General features: G+C 42.4%; 2 protein-coding genes across 3 annotated transcripts in view; one reads left to right on the top strand and one right to left on the bottom strand.

Moving 5' to 3' along the window:
* LOC139287690 (phosphatase and actin regulator 1-like) overlaps window positions 1-12,179 on the bottom strand; it is a 28,762-nt gene extending 16,583 nt beyond the window's left edge. The window contains exons 1-2 of the mRNA XM_070908853.1: window positions 12,068-12,179; window positions 4,734-4,738 (exon numbers count right to left, since the gene is read on the bottom strand). Of these exons, the coding sequence (XP_070764954.1) occupies window positions 4,734-4,738; window positions 12,068-12,179 (117 nt within the window). The remainder of the gene's footprint in view (window positions 1-4,733; window positions 4,739-12,067) is intronic.
* A 1,910-nt stretch (window positions 12,180-14,089) lies between these two features.
* Window positions 14,090-19,721, top strand: LOC139287550 (NAD-dependent protein deacylase sirtuin-5, mitochondrial-like). 2 transcript variants are annotated; one of them, XM_070908620.1, is made up of 9 exons: window positions 14,090-14,112; window positions 14,999-15,101; window positions 15,232-15,365; window positions 16,038-16,263; window positions 16,731-16,818; window positions 18,207-18,260; window positions 18,351-18,474; window positions 18,654-18,769; window positions 18,870-19,721. In XM_070908620.1, the coding sequence occupies exons 2-9, from the start codon at window positions 14,999-15,001 to the stop codon at window positions 18,946-18,948; spliced, it is 924 nt and encodes a 307-aa protein (XP_070764721.1). In that variant the 5' UTR covers window positions 14,090-14,112; the 3' UTR covers window positions 18,949-19,721. The 2 variants fall into 2 exon arrangements, with proteins under 2 accessions (XP_070764721.1, XP_070764720.1); XM_070908619.1 differs by lacking the exon at window positions 14,090-14,112 and adding an exon at window positions 14,678-14,705 and having other exon boundaries at window positions 14,985-15,101; window positions 16,038-16,267; window positions 16,735-16,818.

Raw genomic sequence — 19,721 nt, 5'->3', positions numbered from 1 at the left:
TTGTCCCTGGTTTAGGAGGAGTCAGTGTCTAATCAGAGGCAACTCTGTTGTCTCCTTCATGTTACAACACTGAGCTGCTGCACGAGCACACAAAGCCTCGGACGTGTGTTGTGTTTGTGCGAGAATGAGTGAAGTCAATGATGCGAGGCTATTTTTATTTCGTCTTTTCACCCATGTACATCGTGGGTGTGTGGATGTTCATGTCTTTTATGTAACACTAAGATCAAAAGCATACGCTGCATTTTCCTTCCTGCAGACGATGAGTCACGAAGGCTTTCGAATTCAAAGTACAAGGTTGTGCATCACAAGACGAAAGGGGAACAGTTTAGTGAACAAGCCTCCTGTCTGGAGGGAGCCTTCCTCCTTCGGTATCAGGCCTCCAGTCTTCCTCTCAGTTACAAGAAAAGACATTAACATAATGAAGAAGTTAAACTCACAGCAGTGCTCGACTGAAGTGGAGACGTCCAACCTGATGAGGATAGGACAGAGCAAGAAGGACAATCTTTGCTCCTCATCTCAGGTGGCACACAGGTTTGATTCTCTACTCGTCTGTCTGTCTTATTCTGACGGCCGGCCGGATTTAAACCCCTCTCGGACTGTTGCTGCTTTCTCTAATGAGAGGCAGATGTGAGATTAGAGCCCTGGTGGTGTGAGTTTAATCAATAAATCCATAGTCTCGCTCTCTTACACGCAGGCTGAGACCTCTGGAAGCCAAGGAGATAGGACTGCAGGTATGATTCACATTACATACAGAAGTACAGGAAGTATTCAGATATTATACAGAAGCATATTCTGCTGATAACGTTGGTGTATTTCTACTTTTACATGAGCATCAGCTGTGAAAGTGCTCATTACGCAGGTTGGCCCATTTCAGTGGTCCACCACTTCGGTCCAGACTGAAACATCTGAACAACTATGGGATGGATTGTCATTACATTTGATACAGATATCCACGAGGCCCCGAGGATGAATCCTGTGGACTTTGATGATCCTCTGACTTTTCCTCTGGCGCCACCAGCTGTTCAACCTTTGACTTTGTCTAAAACTTTATGTCCAAATCCTGTTTAAACGAATGGCATTCAGCCTCAGCTGTACTTTGTTTAGTGCAAATTAGCAAATGTTAGCATGCTAACATGCTAAACAAAGGCGGTGAACAAAGAAAACTTTATACCTGCTAACATCAGCATGTTAACATTGTCACTGTGAGCGTGTGCAGCATCACAGAGCTACTAGAGTGGCTGCTTATGAACTGATTGTATGTAAAGGGGAACTTGGGGTAGTCACAGGAAATGAAATGGAAAAAAGGCCAAGATATCCATACTTTTAGTTCAAGATCCAAAACTGCTGAATCCCACATTCACAGTAGTGCAACATCTTTCAAATCTGGTATATTATAAATTTGGTCTGTTATGAAATTGTCTCCAAATGAAAAGTGCTTCATGAAGAATAAACTAACCATTGTGTGTCCTTTAATCCTTTAAACCCTAAAACTGTCAAAAATTAGTATTGTATTAAAAATGACACTATATTCTTGAATGTAGTGGAGTTGAAGTACAAAGTAGCACAAACTTAAGGAACTTGTACTTAAGTGCAGTACTTACTACTACTTACAAAAGACAGGTAAATGGACTGCATTTATACAGCACTTTCATCCAAAGGGCTTTACTCTGTCATTCACACACACACACACACACACACACACACACACACACACACACACACACACACACACACACACACACACACACACACACACACACACACACACACACACACACACACACACACACACACACACACACACATCGATGGTAGTTTAACCACATCAATCAGGATTTGGACTTGTGTGTCCAATGTCACTTTGACATGTGGACTGGAGGAGCCGGGGCTCTGCCTCCAGGGTCACAGTAGTGGTAATAGTACTAGTTTTGTTTTGTTTTTTTACACATAAAAGGAAGGCAGCTTTATTTATATAGCATGTCAAACACATGGATGCACACAGTGCACTGTGCTTTATATAGGCAAAGAAAAGCACAAGAATGACAAAACAATGCAAAAACAATAATAAAACCAGAAAAGGCTCACAGTGTGCTAACGTGTTATGTATGTCTTCTAATTAAGAATGACTCTGAGTTTGTTTATAAGTAGCTCACAATATGATTTATCTAAATGCTGGAGCTGCACTCAGTGCAGTCTTTAATGAGGTGATGTCCAATTTAGTTTGTTTACCTGCATCCTGAGGAAATCACTACACCAGTATTTCAAAACACAACCTCATTCAAAATAAAAATACTCTAATTAGATGAAGATATTTTTATATCTTTTTTCCCCGCGAACTATATCTCGCTTCATTCCGCACTCAATTTCATTTCAATTCCCAAACCTGCATTAAAAGAAACACAAGAAATAGAGCTCACAAAAACACAGGAGGGGCTCAGTGGGGGCACAGAGGTTTGGCAGGTTACAGCTCGATGTGTTGCTGACAGTAATGGACTTCATGCCTCAATGTGTCTGACAAGTCAGAGCACCTTTAGGTATACAACGAGCTACCAACACACACACTTAGACCACAGGTGTGCTCGTCACATCAGAGATGGCAGCACGTCCTCTGTCTGTACAGTTGTCAGATTATTGTCCATCTGTGAGACACCGTCCTGTCCAGCAGCATCTGTTTTTTGGAGCCAGCAGTCTAAGCATGTATTTCTCATGAACTGTCCAGATGAGGACTCCACACTCTTCAGCTCAGTCGTGACCACATCAGCAGACGGCGAGCCCTTCACGGCCCGTAGAGTTCCTTATGTCTGTGATCCACGTCTGCCTTCACTGACCTGCCTGACAACTCTAATGAGACACTGACTCTGAGGTTTGTTAACTAACTCTTCTAGTATTGGAAGGATGTAAAATACCTTACTACCTCTGTGTCTGTCCTCCCACGGCTATTTTGTTTTTACCTTTCTTTTTATGTTTAAGCTGAAAACTGAAGGTGATTGTGCTTTTTGTCGCTCTCTGACTCTGAACGGCCTCCTGCAAAGTCTCAGAGAAGCCAAACCTGTTAACACACCCTTAAAACCCAAAGAGTTTTCTATCTGCCTCCCTTTTCCCCCTAAATAAAGTTTGTTTGCTTGCTCTTTGATGAAAATAACTCAAATAAATAAACACTCAGAGTAGTTATTGATCAGGGTCCAGAGGTCATGTGTCTGGGTCTCTACAGCTCCGCACTAACTGCCAAATGAAAATGCCATGATCAATAACAGCAGTGTTGCTGTTGCCCTGACTGATGCTGGCCCGCTGTTCACAGGTCACACTTGCTTTTAAACCATGCCTTTAAGCTAAGTGCTGCTGACTTTAACAAACACATGAGGCTGTTAATGCACTGTTGCTCCACTGCTAGAGGGTAGAGGAAAATGTAATGGGTCAGTTCACCAGAATGACACAAAACGTCTTTTTCACACGATTAGTGCTTTGAGAACAGGTGTGAATGCACCCAAGACACATTGAGGACGCAGTCTTCATGACTAGAAGCTGTCTCTATGATGAATGTCATACTAGACAACCTTCTCTGCTCTCCACCGACCCTCTTGTCTATTTCTGATGACGATCCATTACCCCACACTTACTCATCCTATCTGGGCTTCTATCTTCATCAGGCAAAAAATATTAATCATCCTCCGGCCTTTGATGATGCTGCTGCTGCTAATTTTGGCCCCCGAACTGAGACTACAGTCCTGACAGAGATTTAGTGTGCAAAATGAGAGAGGTGGAGACCGGCTGTTTGGAGTCTAAAACGAACTATCTCTGCCATTTAATCTTCATCACTCTGCTACTTTTACCTCCATTTTACCACCAGTTCATCTGTCCACCCACTACATCTCTGATCAAGACGCTGACTGGCTTTAAGAATCGCACTGTCGAATCTGAGGGGGGACAGACACAAACACAAAGCTCTAGGTGTTCCTGGGAGGCAGAGTTATTGATGATTAGTTCCTAACTCTACCAGGGGACAGACAAAGAGTCAGGTGGGGCAAAGACAGGTCGCTTCCTCTGGCTTCCAGTGGATAAACTCCACTAAATCAACAACACTGAATTCAATGCTTTTTAAGCCTTTTAAGATACTCTGATCATCATTTATCGACAAACCTGATGATCGTATCATTACAACATTCTCAAACTGAGGCATTGTGGTTCAGTGTTCATGCCTAAATAAAAGATGATTTCATACATGTCACTTTCGGATGACCTTGTAGTTAAATCTGAAACTGTTTAAGGATAAATTAACCAGATGGGAAAGCCTGTTTTTGACTTATCCAGTAACCTAACAAATCAACACACACACACACACACACACACACACCCATACTGTAGTTTACTTTGACACAATCCCACATACATTGGACTCACAACCAAATGTGTATTAATCCGCCACTGAAAATAGTCCCTAGCAAATGCATTTCCTTCTGTTTGAGCAACGTTTGTTTTAAACTACAGAGCCTCGCTGCTTCAGGAAATTAGGAAGTCATGATCTGTTTTTCCAGATTTACGTCTCCAGTAGGAACCAATGGGGCTGATTGGATCTGACAGCCACAGACAGGGTCGAGAGTCAGAAAGTAAAGACGGACTAACACATTGATGGTTTTAGTTTCTTCATTGAATTTGTTGACAAAAATATACTCATCTTCATCAATCAGCTTCATCTTTTAAGACTGAAATAATAAAGAAACAAACAAGTCACACACCTCCTCTCCAATACACCACGCTTTATTCCCCATCAGGAATGTGCATTTCAAAATATTGAATTATATTGAAAGAGGTGGGAAACAAGGAGACTCAACCATTGATAGGTTCAGATTATAAAGCAATTTGTAAAAAATAAAATGCAAAAAGTAATTGAAGAATTGTACGTAAAGAAACTGGAAACAACTTCATATCCCAAGGCAAGAGAGCCCCCCTACGTAGGAGGATCCCTCCTTTGGAGCTCTTCCTTTTTTCCCCCCATTTTCTTGGGGCGAGTTTTTCCTTAATCAAGGGTGTAGAGATAGAAGGTGCTGTATGTTTTACAGATCGTGAAGCCGTTTGAGGCAGATTTTGGGCAACATAAATAAAAGTTACATATTAAAATCGCCTAAGTGACAACACAAGCTTCTGTGTCTAGTTTGGTCTCCGTTCTTCTCTTTGTCCTCCTCCATCTGTCGAGAAATGTGTTGGCATCAAGACAGCAGCAAACACATGGGAACAGCGTCAAACAATGTGCGACGTGATGAGGAAGGACAAAGGAAGTCTGCGAGTTCAAAGGCGACACAAAGTTCAATGTTTTCTCTTCTTCTTACTGTTTCTTGATCTCCTTTTTCTCTCACTGCCAGTCACTGTTCAAAGCCTCAACACCCACCCACCCCCCCATCCCACCCCCCCGCCCCCACCTCTTTGACTGGACCCGCTATGTGCTGAATTAATACAAAGTGACAGAACAGCAGAGCCTGTAGGAGATGGTGTGTGTGTGTGTGTGTGTGTGTGTGTGTGTGTGTGTGTGTGTGTGTGTGTGTGTGTGTGTGTGTGTGTGTGTGTGTGCATCCCTGTGAATGTGTGAATGTGAGACTTGGCATATCACAGGGATATGAGTCACCCCTCTCTCTGTCTCCTGTATGCAGCTCATCTGTTTTGATAGGTGGCCTTCACCAGCACAGACAGCATACTTAAAAGGGGGGGGGGGGGGGGGGCAACTGCTAAAAACAGCTACTGGTGATGTGTCTTGCATCTCTGGCTGCATTTTGTGTTTCAGTTGTGTATTTTTCGTTGTCTGAGGACAACTCCTGCAGCTACCCCCGCAGCTGAAGTGCCCAGGGAGACGAACCACAAGGGGACACACTTAAAACAACCACAGGGGGGGACAAATATCAAAGAGAGGCTCACAGCTAGGCAACCAATGAGGGATTAAGAACCAGAAATGCCATTACAGGCTGCATGACACACCTGCACAATAACAGGCCTGACCTGAATTTGTGAGGATACAGAATTTATAAAAAGAGTTAAAAAAATCTGATAAACATAGATTGGCTTGTATTTGTTGTGTACATAAACATGAACAATTGCTTTGAGTTGAGGCAAAGATGTACATTATGCTGAGGCAGGATAGTTTATAGTTGTACAGTGAACTTCTGTATCATCGTCTAGAAATGTGTTGGCATCAAGACAGCAGCAAACACATGGGAACAGCGTCAAACAATGTGCGACGTGATGAGGAAGAACAAAGGAAGTGTATCACCAGTAAGATGACGACGGTAGACATCAGAGAATCGTATAATATAAAGGCAGCAGTCCATTTGAAACAGTACTCTTATTCATTTTTAAAATTACTGTGAAAATATACCAAAGTTGAGGGTCAAATATACATAAAATGCAACCTGTAAACATTTATTATAGCAATTCCTTTTTGCATTACATCTCCGGGATCAGCTAGTGACATCAGCCGCAGTGATGTATTATTGGAAAAACACGAAGTCACAAGACGTTAACTAGTCAAGGGTTAATTAGACAATTTTTGAATATTTTTTAATTAAAAAAAGATATTGAGGCTTTAAAATAAACAAGTTTGGGGATGTGTTTCCTTGACTGACAGCTGTCTCAGCCTGTAAACACTCTGGTCAATGCCACCTCCGCCACACGTTTCCATGTTAATCTTTCGGCCAAATGTCGTTTGCAGTGACGGACAGATGATGGAGAGTAAACTTACTGTGCCATCTCTTAACAACAGTAAGCCAGCTAAAATAAAAAAACAATAAAAGACTTTATCCTCTGATATTCAATCCATACCCAGAAGTGAGAGACATTTTTCTCCAGTGACAGTTTACCTCAATAACCCTTAATGCAATGCACCCATAAGAGGCTGCATTTTGAGTAACTTCTGCTTTATCTCAACTGGAAATATGTCCTCTCTTGGTATGCCACTGGGATTACTATCACTTCTGCCCTCCCTGACATATGGGTGATGAACGCAACAAGTTCAGACTCGCTGTCAAAAGGCATTCAGGGACACAAAAGTCACTCAAACTGTGTCCCAGTTCTATCCTACATACTAATTCTAGGAGGGGTTTTGGGTGGGTAGTGTGTTCCTACTGGAAGTGACAAAATTATGTTCTTACAGTATTGCCGTACTCACTTAGTTATTACTGATCTATAAAGCATCAATAAAGCCACTGATTACAACATAAAACACTTTCGTAAAAGGTGCCTTCAGCGGCACCAACATTTTGTACACTCACTACAATCAGAATGCGTTTTAAAAGAGCTTGAATTTTGAGTGTGCTAATTATGTAGATATTTTCCCACAATGCAATGCACAGAGGAACAAGAGGAGCTACTCGCAGCTGCAGACATTTGTAAACAAAGGGTGATAAGACAACCTCTGGGAAAATCTTGAAACAAATCAAGTATCTAGGTACCCTGTGACCTCTAGAAGCACTATGGAGCCGGTTCCTTAATGCGTGGGTCCCCTTTTTGTTTCGCTCGTGCACGAGGGCGCACATGCATGTGCTCGTGCACGCGGGTGATGTGATACTCAGTCCACAGATGGCTGTAATGTGCCAAGAAACGCAGCGATGTGCCAACAAAGGCAGGGAAGAGGAAGACCGCTAGCTAGTGAACGCGGATGTAAACAGCTTTGCTAACGTTTTGTGAGGAAGGAAATGCATTCAGGACATTTGTTAAGTCTCGAGGACATAAAGCTACAACGCATTTTAGTGAGTAACACTGAATGTAAACCATCCGTCAGCACACACATTGCGTCCTTTCCTGTTAAGTATGTTAATCTTTTTCAGTAATATATTACCATACATTACATATTGAACGCTACTAGAATGTAATATGAGTGAAGCAGAGGGAGATGAAGCAGGTTGAGGGAAATATCACTTCCTTGCAATACAACTGCTGGATTACGAAAAATCTAATTTGTCAAGTTACAGATGCTGTGAATCTCTTAATGACCTTTCCAATAAGTAAATAGTCTGAATCCGATATAATTAAACTGAGAATATCTACAACCACCAATGACATCAACCAAGCAATGAGCCCAATGCCCAGTCCAAACAGAAGCTTCGCGTGGTCATACCGTAACTAAACACTAACATGACAAGCATGAGAAAAGAAATGTCACACATTATATTATATATTATCATTAAGACAAATGTGACAGTTGATCCTGATACAGATGTTGAACACTTGAACACAGACTGAAGATACACAGCAGTGTACAAGTATCCCAATGGTGTTTTACCTTTAAGCCACGCTTCTACACGCTCCTGTACGCTGACATCACAGCAGCTAACAGAGCTACGCACTATCTTGATTGTCAACTTGAGCCTGAGTCACACGTGTTTTCTCTCTCAGCACAATGGTCAGCTTGTCTGAACTGAATGGATGGACCCACGTGTCAGCGGAGGAAGAGTGGGGGGTTTTGTATGTTTGGTGGGAGGCAGCGAGGCAGGAAGTACTCCTCTGCATTTAAAGCTCTCGCACTTCCTCCCTGTGCTTTTGTATTCTGCCCAGGTACTTCTGCCATTCTGCTGCTCAGGGCTGATGCATGCAGATAGCAGAGTTGACGTATGTGCATGAGAGAGACAAGGGGCATTACTCAGATAGTGGGAGGTGGTTTGTTTGTGCACCGTTCCCACCATATTCTGTGGACGACAGCCAACTCTGTTTCTTTTTCACTGTGCCAGTCTTTATGTTGCCACAATCTAGAAGCCTCCATCCTGCCATCCTGTCCTCCTCCTCCTCAGACTCTTCCTGCTCCTCCACCTCCCCTCATATTAAGCCCCCTCTGTCTCAGTCTTTCATTCAGGTCTGTATTAGGACTCTCGTGTTTGAATGAGAGCGTGGTAATGCCTGCGTCTTGGCCTTTGTGAGAAGGGCTAAGCTCTAACCGAGCTGACCTGGATTTACATTGCTGGAGCAGAGACGTGGGATCTGGACTGGCTCACAGTGATGGAGCACAGCAGAAACGCCCAAAGACCGGCTTTGAAATGGATCTGGGCTAATACACTGGCACCACAACAGTAAAGAATGAGACAAAACTTTTGCAAAAGTTTCCAATTTTGGGTTTTTCTTATTAACCTCCTAAATCAAGTCTGGGTCCATTATTACAAATGCATGTTGTACTTCACAATCATTGACTTGAATAATCAGAACTTGTGCTAAATACTGCACGAATCAATATCTTTACATCAACATTGAATTAAATAGCTGCGTAATGTGAAAGGGGTCACTTATGGTGACGTACGCTACCTGCCCAGCACCAAACAGTGGACAGACAAAGTTAGAGACCAGCTGGTAAAGAGCCAGACAGAGAGCCAAAAGGAAAGTGAATATTTGATTAAAATTATTTTGCTCTGTTTCTGCTGGATGTGTGAGTAGGCAAATGTTTGGCAACACATCAGCCGTCGCGATGGCCAAAAGCCACAATACATCAGAGCTGTTTGTCTGTCGAATTGTTTTGGAGTTAGTGTCTGCAAATAGATTGATGCAGCTTGAAATTCTCTTCCACACTGAGCGACTCATTAGATCATTTGTCATCCAAAATGAAGAAAGTGTTTTCTGAACTGACACCTCTATCTGCAAGACAACAGCTTGTCAGTGTCATTACAAATGAACGCCTCGAAAAATGATGCATATGACCGTCTTGTGACCTGACTTAAGTTTGATTAGGCTTAGGAACAAAAACTACAAGGTCAGAGAAGGTTTGTGTTAGGCACAAAACTACTACACTGAAAAGAAAGAAGAAGCAGGAGATGAACAGAAATCTGCCACGTCTGTCAGTCACAGTCTTTGTAATAATCAAAATATAATGAGCAGATGAAGAGCTAGTTAAAGGAAAATTTGAAGACTAATTTGGGACTCAAGAGGTTAACAAATGCAACTTTTAGCAGTTTGTCTGCATATTATATTCAGCAGACTTCAAGATCTGTGAGTACATACATGTTTTATGTCTTAAAATGATCACTCATTCTCCCCAAACTGCCTGAATCCAAAGAAATCAGGTCAATGAAGAGCAGAGAGTACAACAAGAGCAAGCGGCAGAATGACGATTCTACGCCACAGTGGTAAATTCTTGTTTACTACATCCAACATCATATACACCCAGCCTCCTCACATGTGTACACCAGGCAAGCATGTATATTATGAAGGTGGCATGGATATCCGTCACATATGAATGGTGACACACATCAAAGAAAGGAGTGGGCTGGATTTATGCAAAACAACAGCAGCTAAACACACAAACATGAGGTAAATGGGAATCATGGGAGTGGGTGGGCAGATGGCTTCACTGGTGACAGAAGAAAATATGAGATTAGACCAAAGCAATTTTGGGAGGGTAGAGAAAAAAGGAAGGAAAGGAAACAGGAATGCTTCATGGTTTGAGAGAAAGGTGTGAAGACAAACATCCCTCTCCCGACGTAGCTGGCAGTGCCCGCCGGATTCTCCATGATGCCACGCCAGCCAGCCTCACGCAGCTGCAGTCTGCCTGCTCTGTTTTCAGCTGATAGCCAGGAGCAGCACTGTTAGCAAGACACAGCAACCCCCCCCGCCCCCCAACCTCCTTCAGATTCAAGCCATGCCTGATGGAAAGCCTGACACAAAGCACCAAGGAAGAATAGTGTTACTCATGTTGGGGAGGCTAATGTCACTAAGAGGAGGCGCTTAATAGAAAACAAAATGGAGAGGAAGATTGTTGAGGGCCAGAGAGAGGGCAGCTGAGAGAGATTGTGAGTAGGTGGGTCTGAACACCATGAGTCATAAAGGTCTAAGCAGGCTAAAGGGGGGGGGGGGGGGGGGGGCATATAACAGAGCAAGCATGTGAGTAATTCCTGATCTCATTAAGATTTGTTTAAGACTGCTTTTTCACATACATTTCCCAGCTTTAAAATGAGGTATCTTTAAGATAAAAACCCTTTGCATTACTGTGTTTAACAATGCTGAGCCCTGACTGCAGGTTACATGTTTAACAGGCCAATAATACAAAGCAGAACAATAGCCAGGCAGGGGAATTTTCTAGAGTTGGCATTTGTCCGAAATGGAAAATATAGGCTTGAGTCTAACCTAGACTACCAGGCTGCACATACCATGTGACTGGGATTTGTCACATCAGGCAGTTCTGGGGGAGGGTCGAACACAATTCGGATGCAGTAGGTCATTAAAAACGAGAAAGCCCTCTCATGTGTAGAACGTGGATGAGCATCAATAGAGAGAAATGCCGAATTCGTGCAAATCCTTCGGGCTCTGAAAATGCCACCGAGCTCTTCTGCTCGGTGGCATTTTCAGCACCGAGGGGCAGTGGACAGCTCCGCACTGATGTGGTCCTAAAGCAGCCTCCGTCAGGGGTGTGTGTGTGTGTGGAGGGGGGGTTCATAGAAGAGAGAGCTTATTCTAAATGTAAAAAGACAACACTGCTGCTGTAGATCCATACCAACATGCCGATGAGCCAGGCTTCGTGACAGCGTAGCATCGTGACCATGGCAACAAAGGAAACAATAACTTATCTAACCCGTTTCCGCGCAGACAAACTGGGATTAAGACGCAACATTTGGCGAAGATTTCGCATGCCAGAGCATCCACTCCTCCAAATGCAATAATAACAACTGCATTTTAAATGAGTGGCCAGAGGCGGCCAAGTTCGCGCAGCATTTCACTGCAGCCGACAATCAAGGCGGAGTCTGGTTGGAGCAATCAATCGTCCTATAGGGGTAATAGGTTTCCCGTAGCTAACCGTGCCTTGCAGACCGCACATCACACGCATAGCTGGAATAAAAGCCAGTCTATGTGGGAGATTCTTCCCCGCTCATCTCCCAGTGCATGACTCACTGTGTGGTTACCATCCACCCAGGTGCAGCTGAGCACCATGGGTACCGTCAGAGCTGCACAATGAAAGCACAAAGTCATGCTGATGCGTGGGAACTGTCACTAAACGATGAAGCAATTTCCCCTCACACAAAACCGATTCACTCATATATCCCCCTGTGGGGGCTGCGAATACACCCAGACATGAAGCGGAGAGCAGCCGTGTCACTGGCTGGCTGCCTACCTGTCTCCAGGTGCAAAGAGATCCTCGCCTCGTTGATGTAAGGCGTGTCACTCTTGGACCGGACCCTCCGGATCGGTCTGCGGTCTACCTCCTCCTCCGGGGCCGCCGCCATGTTCGGCCAGCCGGGCAGCGTCCACTGGCGACCGGCGGGACTGCGAGAGATTCGGCGCCGCAGCAGCCACTCGTGCACCCGCCCGGGCAGACGGTGTAGGAGGGGGGCGGGCTATTGTAATGGTGATGGAGGGTGGGAGGTGGTGGGAGAGAGAAGGAGAGATGGTAGGCTTCTGTTCCTTTCTTTTCCTGTAAGTCAGCTCCACCTGCTCAAGTTCCAACACTGGCCAATGAAAAGCATCAGACCACATTCACATCAATCAGTGCAACTCTGAGAGGGTGGAGAGCTGCAACGACGAGCAGATGAATGACTTAGTCAATTAACAAATACATTAATCAACATTTTTGGGAATTGATTCAAATGCCATTTATTAAGTAAAAATGCCAATCAAGCTTTGGTACTAGCTTCTCAAATGGTAGGTTTGTTGCTTTTCTCTGTTTGTAAATTTAATATCTTTGGGTTTCAGTTAGTTCAACAAAATAAGCAATTTTGACAATTTGTTGACATGTTATAGACGGAATAATTAAAAAACAATCATCTACAGATACATTTCTTGCAGCGCCTGTCTTCAGATTCACAGGAACAATAAGGACAGGCCTGGACACATCAACATGGCCTAGAAATCTCTTTTAGTGATGCAGTCAGAGAAACAAAGTAGATAACAAAACGTAAAACTCACACGTGACATTTAAATATCATATGTGAGTTAAAACACCTATTATATTCATTATGCAGAATCAAAACATGTAGACCTACAGACTTGGACCTTTTTGATCATATTTTGTCAAACATTTATGTTGGCCTACTGGCTGTAAATATAGCAAATCTCACAGGCATCTTTACACTGAGGACAATGCACCTATATAAATGCCAACAAATCAGCCTGGCAGCCCCCGTCATGAAGCCTTGATTATATGTGGCTCTTTGAGAGAAGCTTTCTGACACAACAAGCCAATAAGGCTGTCTTTCAGTTTGACAACACCTGCATTCAGGGACAAAGAAGTTCTAATTACAGGTTATGATATTCACAACAGAAAAACATGTATTCCTTGAAACTGGGGCATTTTGAATATCGTTGTCAATATTGCCTATAAGTGAAAGGCTACTGTTGAAAATATAGTGTATATAGGCTACACACTGTAGCTGCTTATCCATTTAAAGAGACAACTATTTAATATTATAGCCTAATTAAATATTCCCTATAGAGAGCAGGAGTAGGACTGCAGGACATACACAGTAGACAAAGACTCAGGCTTATGGTTTTGTCGCCACCTTATTGAATTAGCACTAGAATTTACACATTACACAATGTGCAATTGAAATTGTAATGTTAGTAAAATATCATGTCAACTAAAACATATATCATTATTCTTACCATTTTATCTGCCTCATTTGTTTATGTGACCTGGCTGCTGTAATGCTGCAAGTTCCCATAATTCCCATAAAATAATCAATCAGCCTATCTATCAATCAATCAATATATCCATCTATCTCAGATCACACATGCTTATTATAGTAAAGACATCATAAAATATTATGGCGTTAACATTATGCTTTATACTTACTTCAGTAACAAAGCACAACAGAGGGACGGAACAGTAGAGCAAAGTCAATTTGGACTATTTCATTATTGGCAGCTATATAAAAGTAAATAAAATATATATGTTATGTAGAACAAACAAAAACAGTTCAGAAGTAAGAGGCTGTATTTTCTACCCACAGTAAAAAGACTACTGTTGTACAAACGCGCCATCTGCTGGCCATCGCTCTCTTTTCGGAGGCGTTGTTATTTACCTCGCTGAGCCTGTTGATTGGCTCATTTCCTGACGGACAAACCAATCCAGTACCGCCGCTGAGCTGGTGGATGAGAGAAAACGCCGACTGACTTCCTGCTTCCTTCAGCTGATGGTCCTGGCTGGCTTCGGTCTGACAGGTAGCTAGTTAGCAAATTAGCTAGTTGGCGTTAACAAACCATCAGATCAGACCTTGTTGGGCACGCCACATTGCCTTCACAACGTAGCGTGATGCTGGTGAAGCCGTTGCTGTTTCCTTGAATACCAGCGCTAGCTTGTTAGCGTGCTAATTTCTGTTTAAGCTGCTGGCAGGCTGTTAGCTTAGCTAGCTAACATAGCTTACAGGCAGCTAACGCCAGGCTCTGTTACCCGCGCTTGAGGAAGGTCCATGCTGGTTATTGTGCAGAATAAAAATATCGTAATTTTACTGCTTTATTGAAGGAATCACACGTTATTCCCTCGCTCACGTCATAATTAGTTAACACAACGAAGTAGCATGCTAGCCGTGTGCTTGTTTATGTTAACTCAGATGACCTTAAATCATTAAAAAGCCACAGTGACCTTCCTGTGAACAAAACTGACCCCACTGCAAGCTAGCCCCGGGTTGTGCTTCCCACCTAATCGTCGCTTTGAGACTTCGGCAAATCTAAATCTAATCTGTTTTTGTGAAAGATAAACACTTGCCACACTTTGAAGAAACCCTTGATGTGGCCATTTGACGACACTTACCTCAGTTTTGAAGGCATCTGCAGACCGACCAAACTCTCATATTAAGTCTGAACAACAGCAGCACAACCGTTTTTAAAGCTTTTCCAAAGTTTCCACTTCACCCAAACGAAGATGGCAGCCGGAAGTGACATATCTGACATGTCTCCTCGCGCCTTCTGACAAAGTTTAGCTTGTAGTTGTTAAAAGAAAACAGCTTTGTGGGCAAAAGTCTCTGATTACACGGGGGGCACAAACTGAATTTGAAGTCTGCTGTGTTTCCATAGTGTCATATTTTTCTTCCCTTGTCGCCAAACCCAGATGATTGTGCGCCAGTTCACCTGTAGAGGCATAATAAACTCTCACCTGTATGCCCCCCTGAAAAGGCCCAGGGGCAGCCAAGACATGGCCAGACCCAGTTCAGGTAGTCTCTGTTCACGGTTACAGCTTCTGTTCGTCTTCCTTCTGACGATCGATTATTAGATTGTCATCCACAAATCCATGAGCTTCCATTACTGTCATTTTGTGTGATGTCGTTGTGTTTCTGTGTTCAGACCTGGCAGCTTTCAGGGAGATTTTCTCCAAGGCCAAGGATATAGCCATCATCACCGGAGCAGGGGTGAGTGCGGAGAGTGGCGTCCCGACCTTCAGAGGAGCAGGAGGCTACTGGAGAAAATGGCAAGCACAGGTGTGCGACCGTATTATTGAACTATATGGCATTATAATGAGAGGTGCCCTCATTGATATAAATCCAGCTCCTCCTGGGGGACCCTGAGGCGTCCCCAAGCCAGTTGAGATATGTAATCTCTCCAGCATGTTCTGGGTCTACCTCAGGGTCTCCTACCCTACTCTTACTATAAGGAGAGACCATGGGTTAATTTTGTATTTATTAATCTTTCATCCATATAGCAGCTTACAGCCCACCAAAGAATATGAAACATTTTTCTCCGTTTTAATTAAAACATTTCATTTTACAATTCTGAGAGTCATAAAAATAGTGGTAGTTTTTCACAAAGTGAAGCTGAGGGTGCTTGTAGGAAACTTAACGAATAACTCTTCAGTCCTACTCTGGTGGAGGAGTCTGTACTCGTCAAGCATCTCAGAGTCATAGGAAGTGCACTGAAACTTTCACTATGACTCAAAATAGTCCTGACTCAAGAGAAGAAACTTATTTTCTTGGAAACTTTATTGCATTTCTGAAGCTGAGTTGAAACAGTGCTGTGTTTGTTTAGCCTACATTTCCAACAAGCAACACAATTGTGAAAAAGGAGCTTCTGTGATAATAATTTTCTCGGGAACCTTTTGATCAGAAGTGATTTCGGTCGGTGTTAATAGCCATTTCTCTTGTTTCATCTTGTAGAAACTTGCCACCCCAGAGGCCTTCTCCAGGAATCCCTCCCGTGTTTGGGAGTTTTACCATTACCGCCGCGAGGTCATGCTCACAAAAAATCCCAACCCCGCCCACCTGGCTATTGCTGAGTGTGAGGAGCGACTGAGCAAACAGGGACGTAAAGTTACAGTCGTCACTCAAAATATTGACGAGCTCCACCGCCGCGCCGGATCCCAAAACATCCTGGAAATCCACGGCAAGTAGAAAACATCGACTTGCTGCTTTTCTTTGTGGGTCAGACAAAACATGACATTTTACAGCATCACCTTGGACGTTAGTTAATTGTAATGGACATCTTCCACTAAATTCTGACATTTTGTAAACTCTTAATAATTAACTGAGAAAAGAAGTCTTTCCATCTGTACTACCTGCCCATCTCTTTTGGGGTTACACCTGATTATTTTCACTACTGATTGATCCACTGATAATTTTAATAATTATTTAGTCCATGAAATGTCATAAAATTAGAACTTTTTTTATGACTTCAACTTCAAACTTTAGAACTTCAAACTGGAGAGGCATGAACTTACAAATGTTTGCCCTTTTTCTTCTTGATAAATCACACAAAACAATTAATCGATTGTTAAAAGTTGCTGATTAATGTCCTATCTTCCGACTAGTTGTTTGAGCAATGATCTGTTGTCTGTTGTATTGTTAATCCAGGAAGTCTGTTTAAAACACGCTGTATGAGCTGTGGTCATGAAGCAGCCAATTACAAGAGCCCCATCTGTGCCGCTCTGGAGGGCAAAGGGTAAGAGCTTCATCTGGTGTCGTCTGGTGAATTGGACTGTTTGCCTCAACAATATGAAAAAGTGTTATAAGAGATATTGATCACATTCATTTGAGAACAAAATGCCAGCGGAAAAAACGCCTGTCGCAGTCTGTCAGATGTCAGGAACTAAATAACACCCGATCGAAATGAAATGTCGCTTTAAAACACCACTTTGTCACGTATCTGACATTTAAAATCTACGTTTTTAATCGCTGAAATGTTCCTCTAATAAATTCAGTCTCTGCCGTGGATAAAATAACACAATCCTGTGCTGAAATTCAGAATTTATATCAGAACTGATCATGTAATGTTAAAACTGATCTGTACTGACTGAATAGATTCTGATCCTTTTTATTCCAACCTGCTGTTCTCCAGTCATACAGGTGATGTAAACATCTCTGTGTTAAATTAAATTAAATCACTTGAAGTTCAAGCAGAAGATGAATAAAACTGAATAAAATTAAATCACTTTGGATGTTAGTTTTCAGGTGGCTCGCTCTTTGTGTTCAGTATTTCATGTTTGTAGTGTTTTTAATGATATACAGCGCTTAACAAACTTATTAGACCACCTGTCATAAAAATGAGAAAACACAAATATTTTAGAAATCTGTCAAAAACGTGTTTCAAATAAAAATTGTATTGTTATTTATTAGGCAAATAACAAACTGGAACAACTAAATAGTCCTTATTCACATATATTAACCAAAAATCTTAATATTTTGTACGACCTCCTTTGGCCCTGATAACAGCTTGCATTCTTGCAACCACAAAACTAATTTTCCTGTTCAGGAATGCAAGTAAATAACTGTGATTTGGCATCTCAATCAAAAAAAACTAATGTGCTTTACTATTATTTTCAGCTTTTTTGTAAAACAGTAAATTTGGGATAACAACAATAATTATATTTTAGCATTAAAGAGATCATTTTGATTAAAGAGCTTGGCTTGCACACACTGGTGGATTAACCATTACAGAGACATCAAATATTTTGGTCATCAGCAATACTGTTAATTTAGGGCAGCGGTGGCAAACACCTCACACTGGGTGGGGGTCTAATACATTTGTTATGCACTGTATATATATATATATATATATATATATATATATAATTTTTTTTATAGTTATTTTTTTATTGTGTCAAAAACAAAACTATTCAGACAGCTGTAATGTTGCCATCATGTTCTCATAATTTATGAAAATTTCCACCATATCTTACCTGAAATGGTTTGGATTTACTATGCTGCTGTGCATCTGTTATATGAAGGACAATATAAACATCAGATAGGGACTCAGTATCACTATTAAATTACATGAATTGGTAAGAAATATGCTGACACCAAACCTCTTTTATCAAATTGCCTCCTCAGAGCTCCAGACCCCGAGACAGATGACGCCCAGATCCCTGTTCAGCAGCTGCCCAGGTAAGACACACTCATGTTCTCTTTTAGTGCTCTGCTCTTTTCAAATGAGCTTATTTGCTTTGACTGTGTGTGTGTGTGTGTGTGTTTCAGGTGTGAGCAGACAGGCTGTCACGGCCTCCTGAGACCAGCTGTGGTTTGGTTTGGAGAGACTCTGGACTCAGACATCCTCACCCATGCAGAGAAAGTGTTGGACAGCTGTGACCTCTGCCTCGTGGTATGTGTGTGTGTGTGTGTGTGTGTGTGTGTGTGTATATATATATAAATATATACACTCATAATCATAAATAAATGTTTGATATTTTTCACTAAAGGATTGAAAACCCGTACCTGGAGAGTCTAACACTGGACAACTTGCTTTGGCAACATAAAAATCAATAAAACTCCTCTCTGCAGGTTGGCACTTCCTCCGTTGTGTATCCAGCAGCCATGTTTGCTCCTCAGGTGGCAGCCCGAGGAGTCCCTGTGGCCGAATTCAACATGGAAAACACACCGGCCACCATGCGCTTCAAGTGTGTTTCATTTCCTGTCACACAATCAGACACATGCATCATTTTCATCATCATTTATGTCACGTTCACGGCATAGAAAACATTTCTGTCTGTGTTTCAGGTTCCACTTCCATGGCCCCTGTGGGACCACGTTACCCCCCGCGCTGGCGTGCCACGAGACTGAGCAAAACCAAGACTGAGTCCTGGACACCAGCTGTACACAGACCAGACTGTCTAACACTGGAGGACTTTATTGGTACAAATACCAAAAATGATGGGTTGAATATAGTGAGTGCCCAACATGTTTGTTCAAGCTGTCACACAGATCACAATGAAGAGTAAATAGACTATATTATAAATAGTTACACACAGAACTTCAATTGTTTGTCGTTTTAATTAGGAGACGATGACAGTAACTGATTTAATTTCTGTCGAGGGAAATATTGCTGTGATGCCAAATCACACCAGCGCTCTGTGCTGACTGCTGCCAACGCCACGTTTAAGTTATGACTGTGAAACCTTCGAAATGATTAACTGTGCTGTTTATAAAAGGAAATGCTGAACGAGACAGTGACGCAAATAGATAGCATTGACTACTGATTAAATATGATCACATGTGTGCCAGCTTTATCACCCCCTTTTTGCATTGAATGGATATTGAACGTCTGACAGTAGGGGGCAGTGTTGAGCTGCTACTACACCTCCAGTTAGGAGAAAAAAACAGACTCCTTCCAAAGGATCTGTGGGCTCTGCCAGGGATATGTGGTGTGTCATTTCAGTGTTGTCTGAATTTATGGACCGTGATGAATACTGTGTATGATGCCTTCCAGTGGCCATGAGTAAGCTCCAGTTAAACCAGGGAAACCAGTGACTGCGCATTCCCTCGGCCAGATGAAGGATTTGTCACATGTATGTTATGGTTTGGACATGATTGAAACAGCATTGAAATAAATGTGTACTCTCATGAAGTGAA

The sequence above is a fragment of the Enoplosus armatus genome, chromosome 7 (genome assembly GCF_043641665.1).
Source record: "Enoplosus armatus isolate fEnoArm2 chromosome 7, fEnoArm2.hap1, whole genome shotgun sequence".
In the NCBI taxonomy this organism is placed as follows: domain Eukaryota; kingdom Metazoa; phylum Chordata; class Actinopteri; order Centrarchiformes; family Enoplosidae; genus Enoplosus; species Enoplosus armatus.
This window is presented reverse-complemented; position numbering and strand designations above follow the sequence as displayed.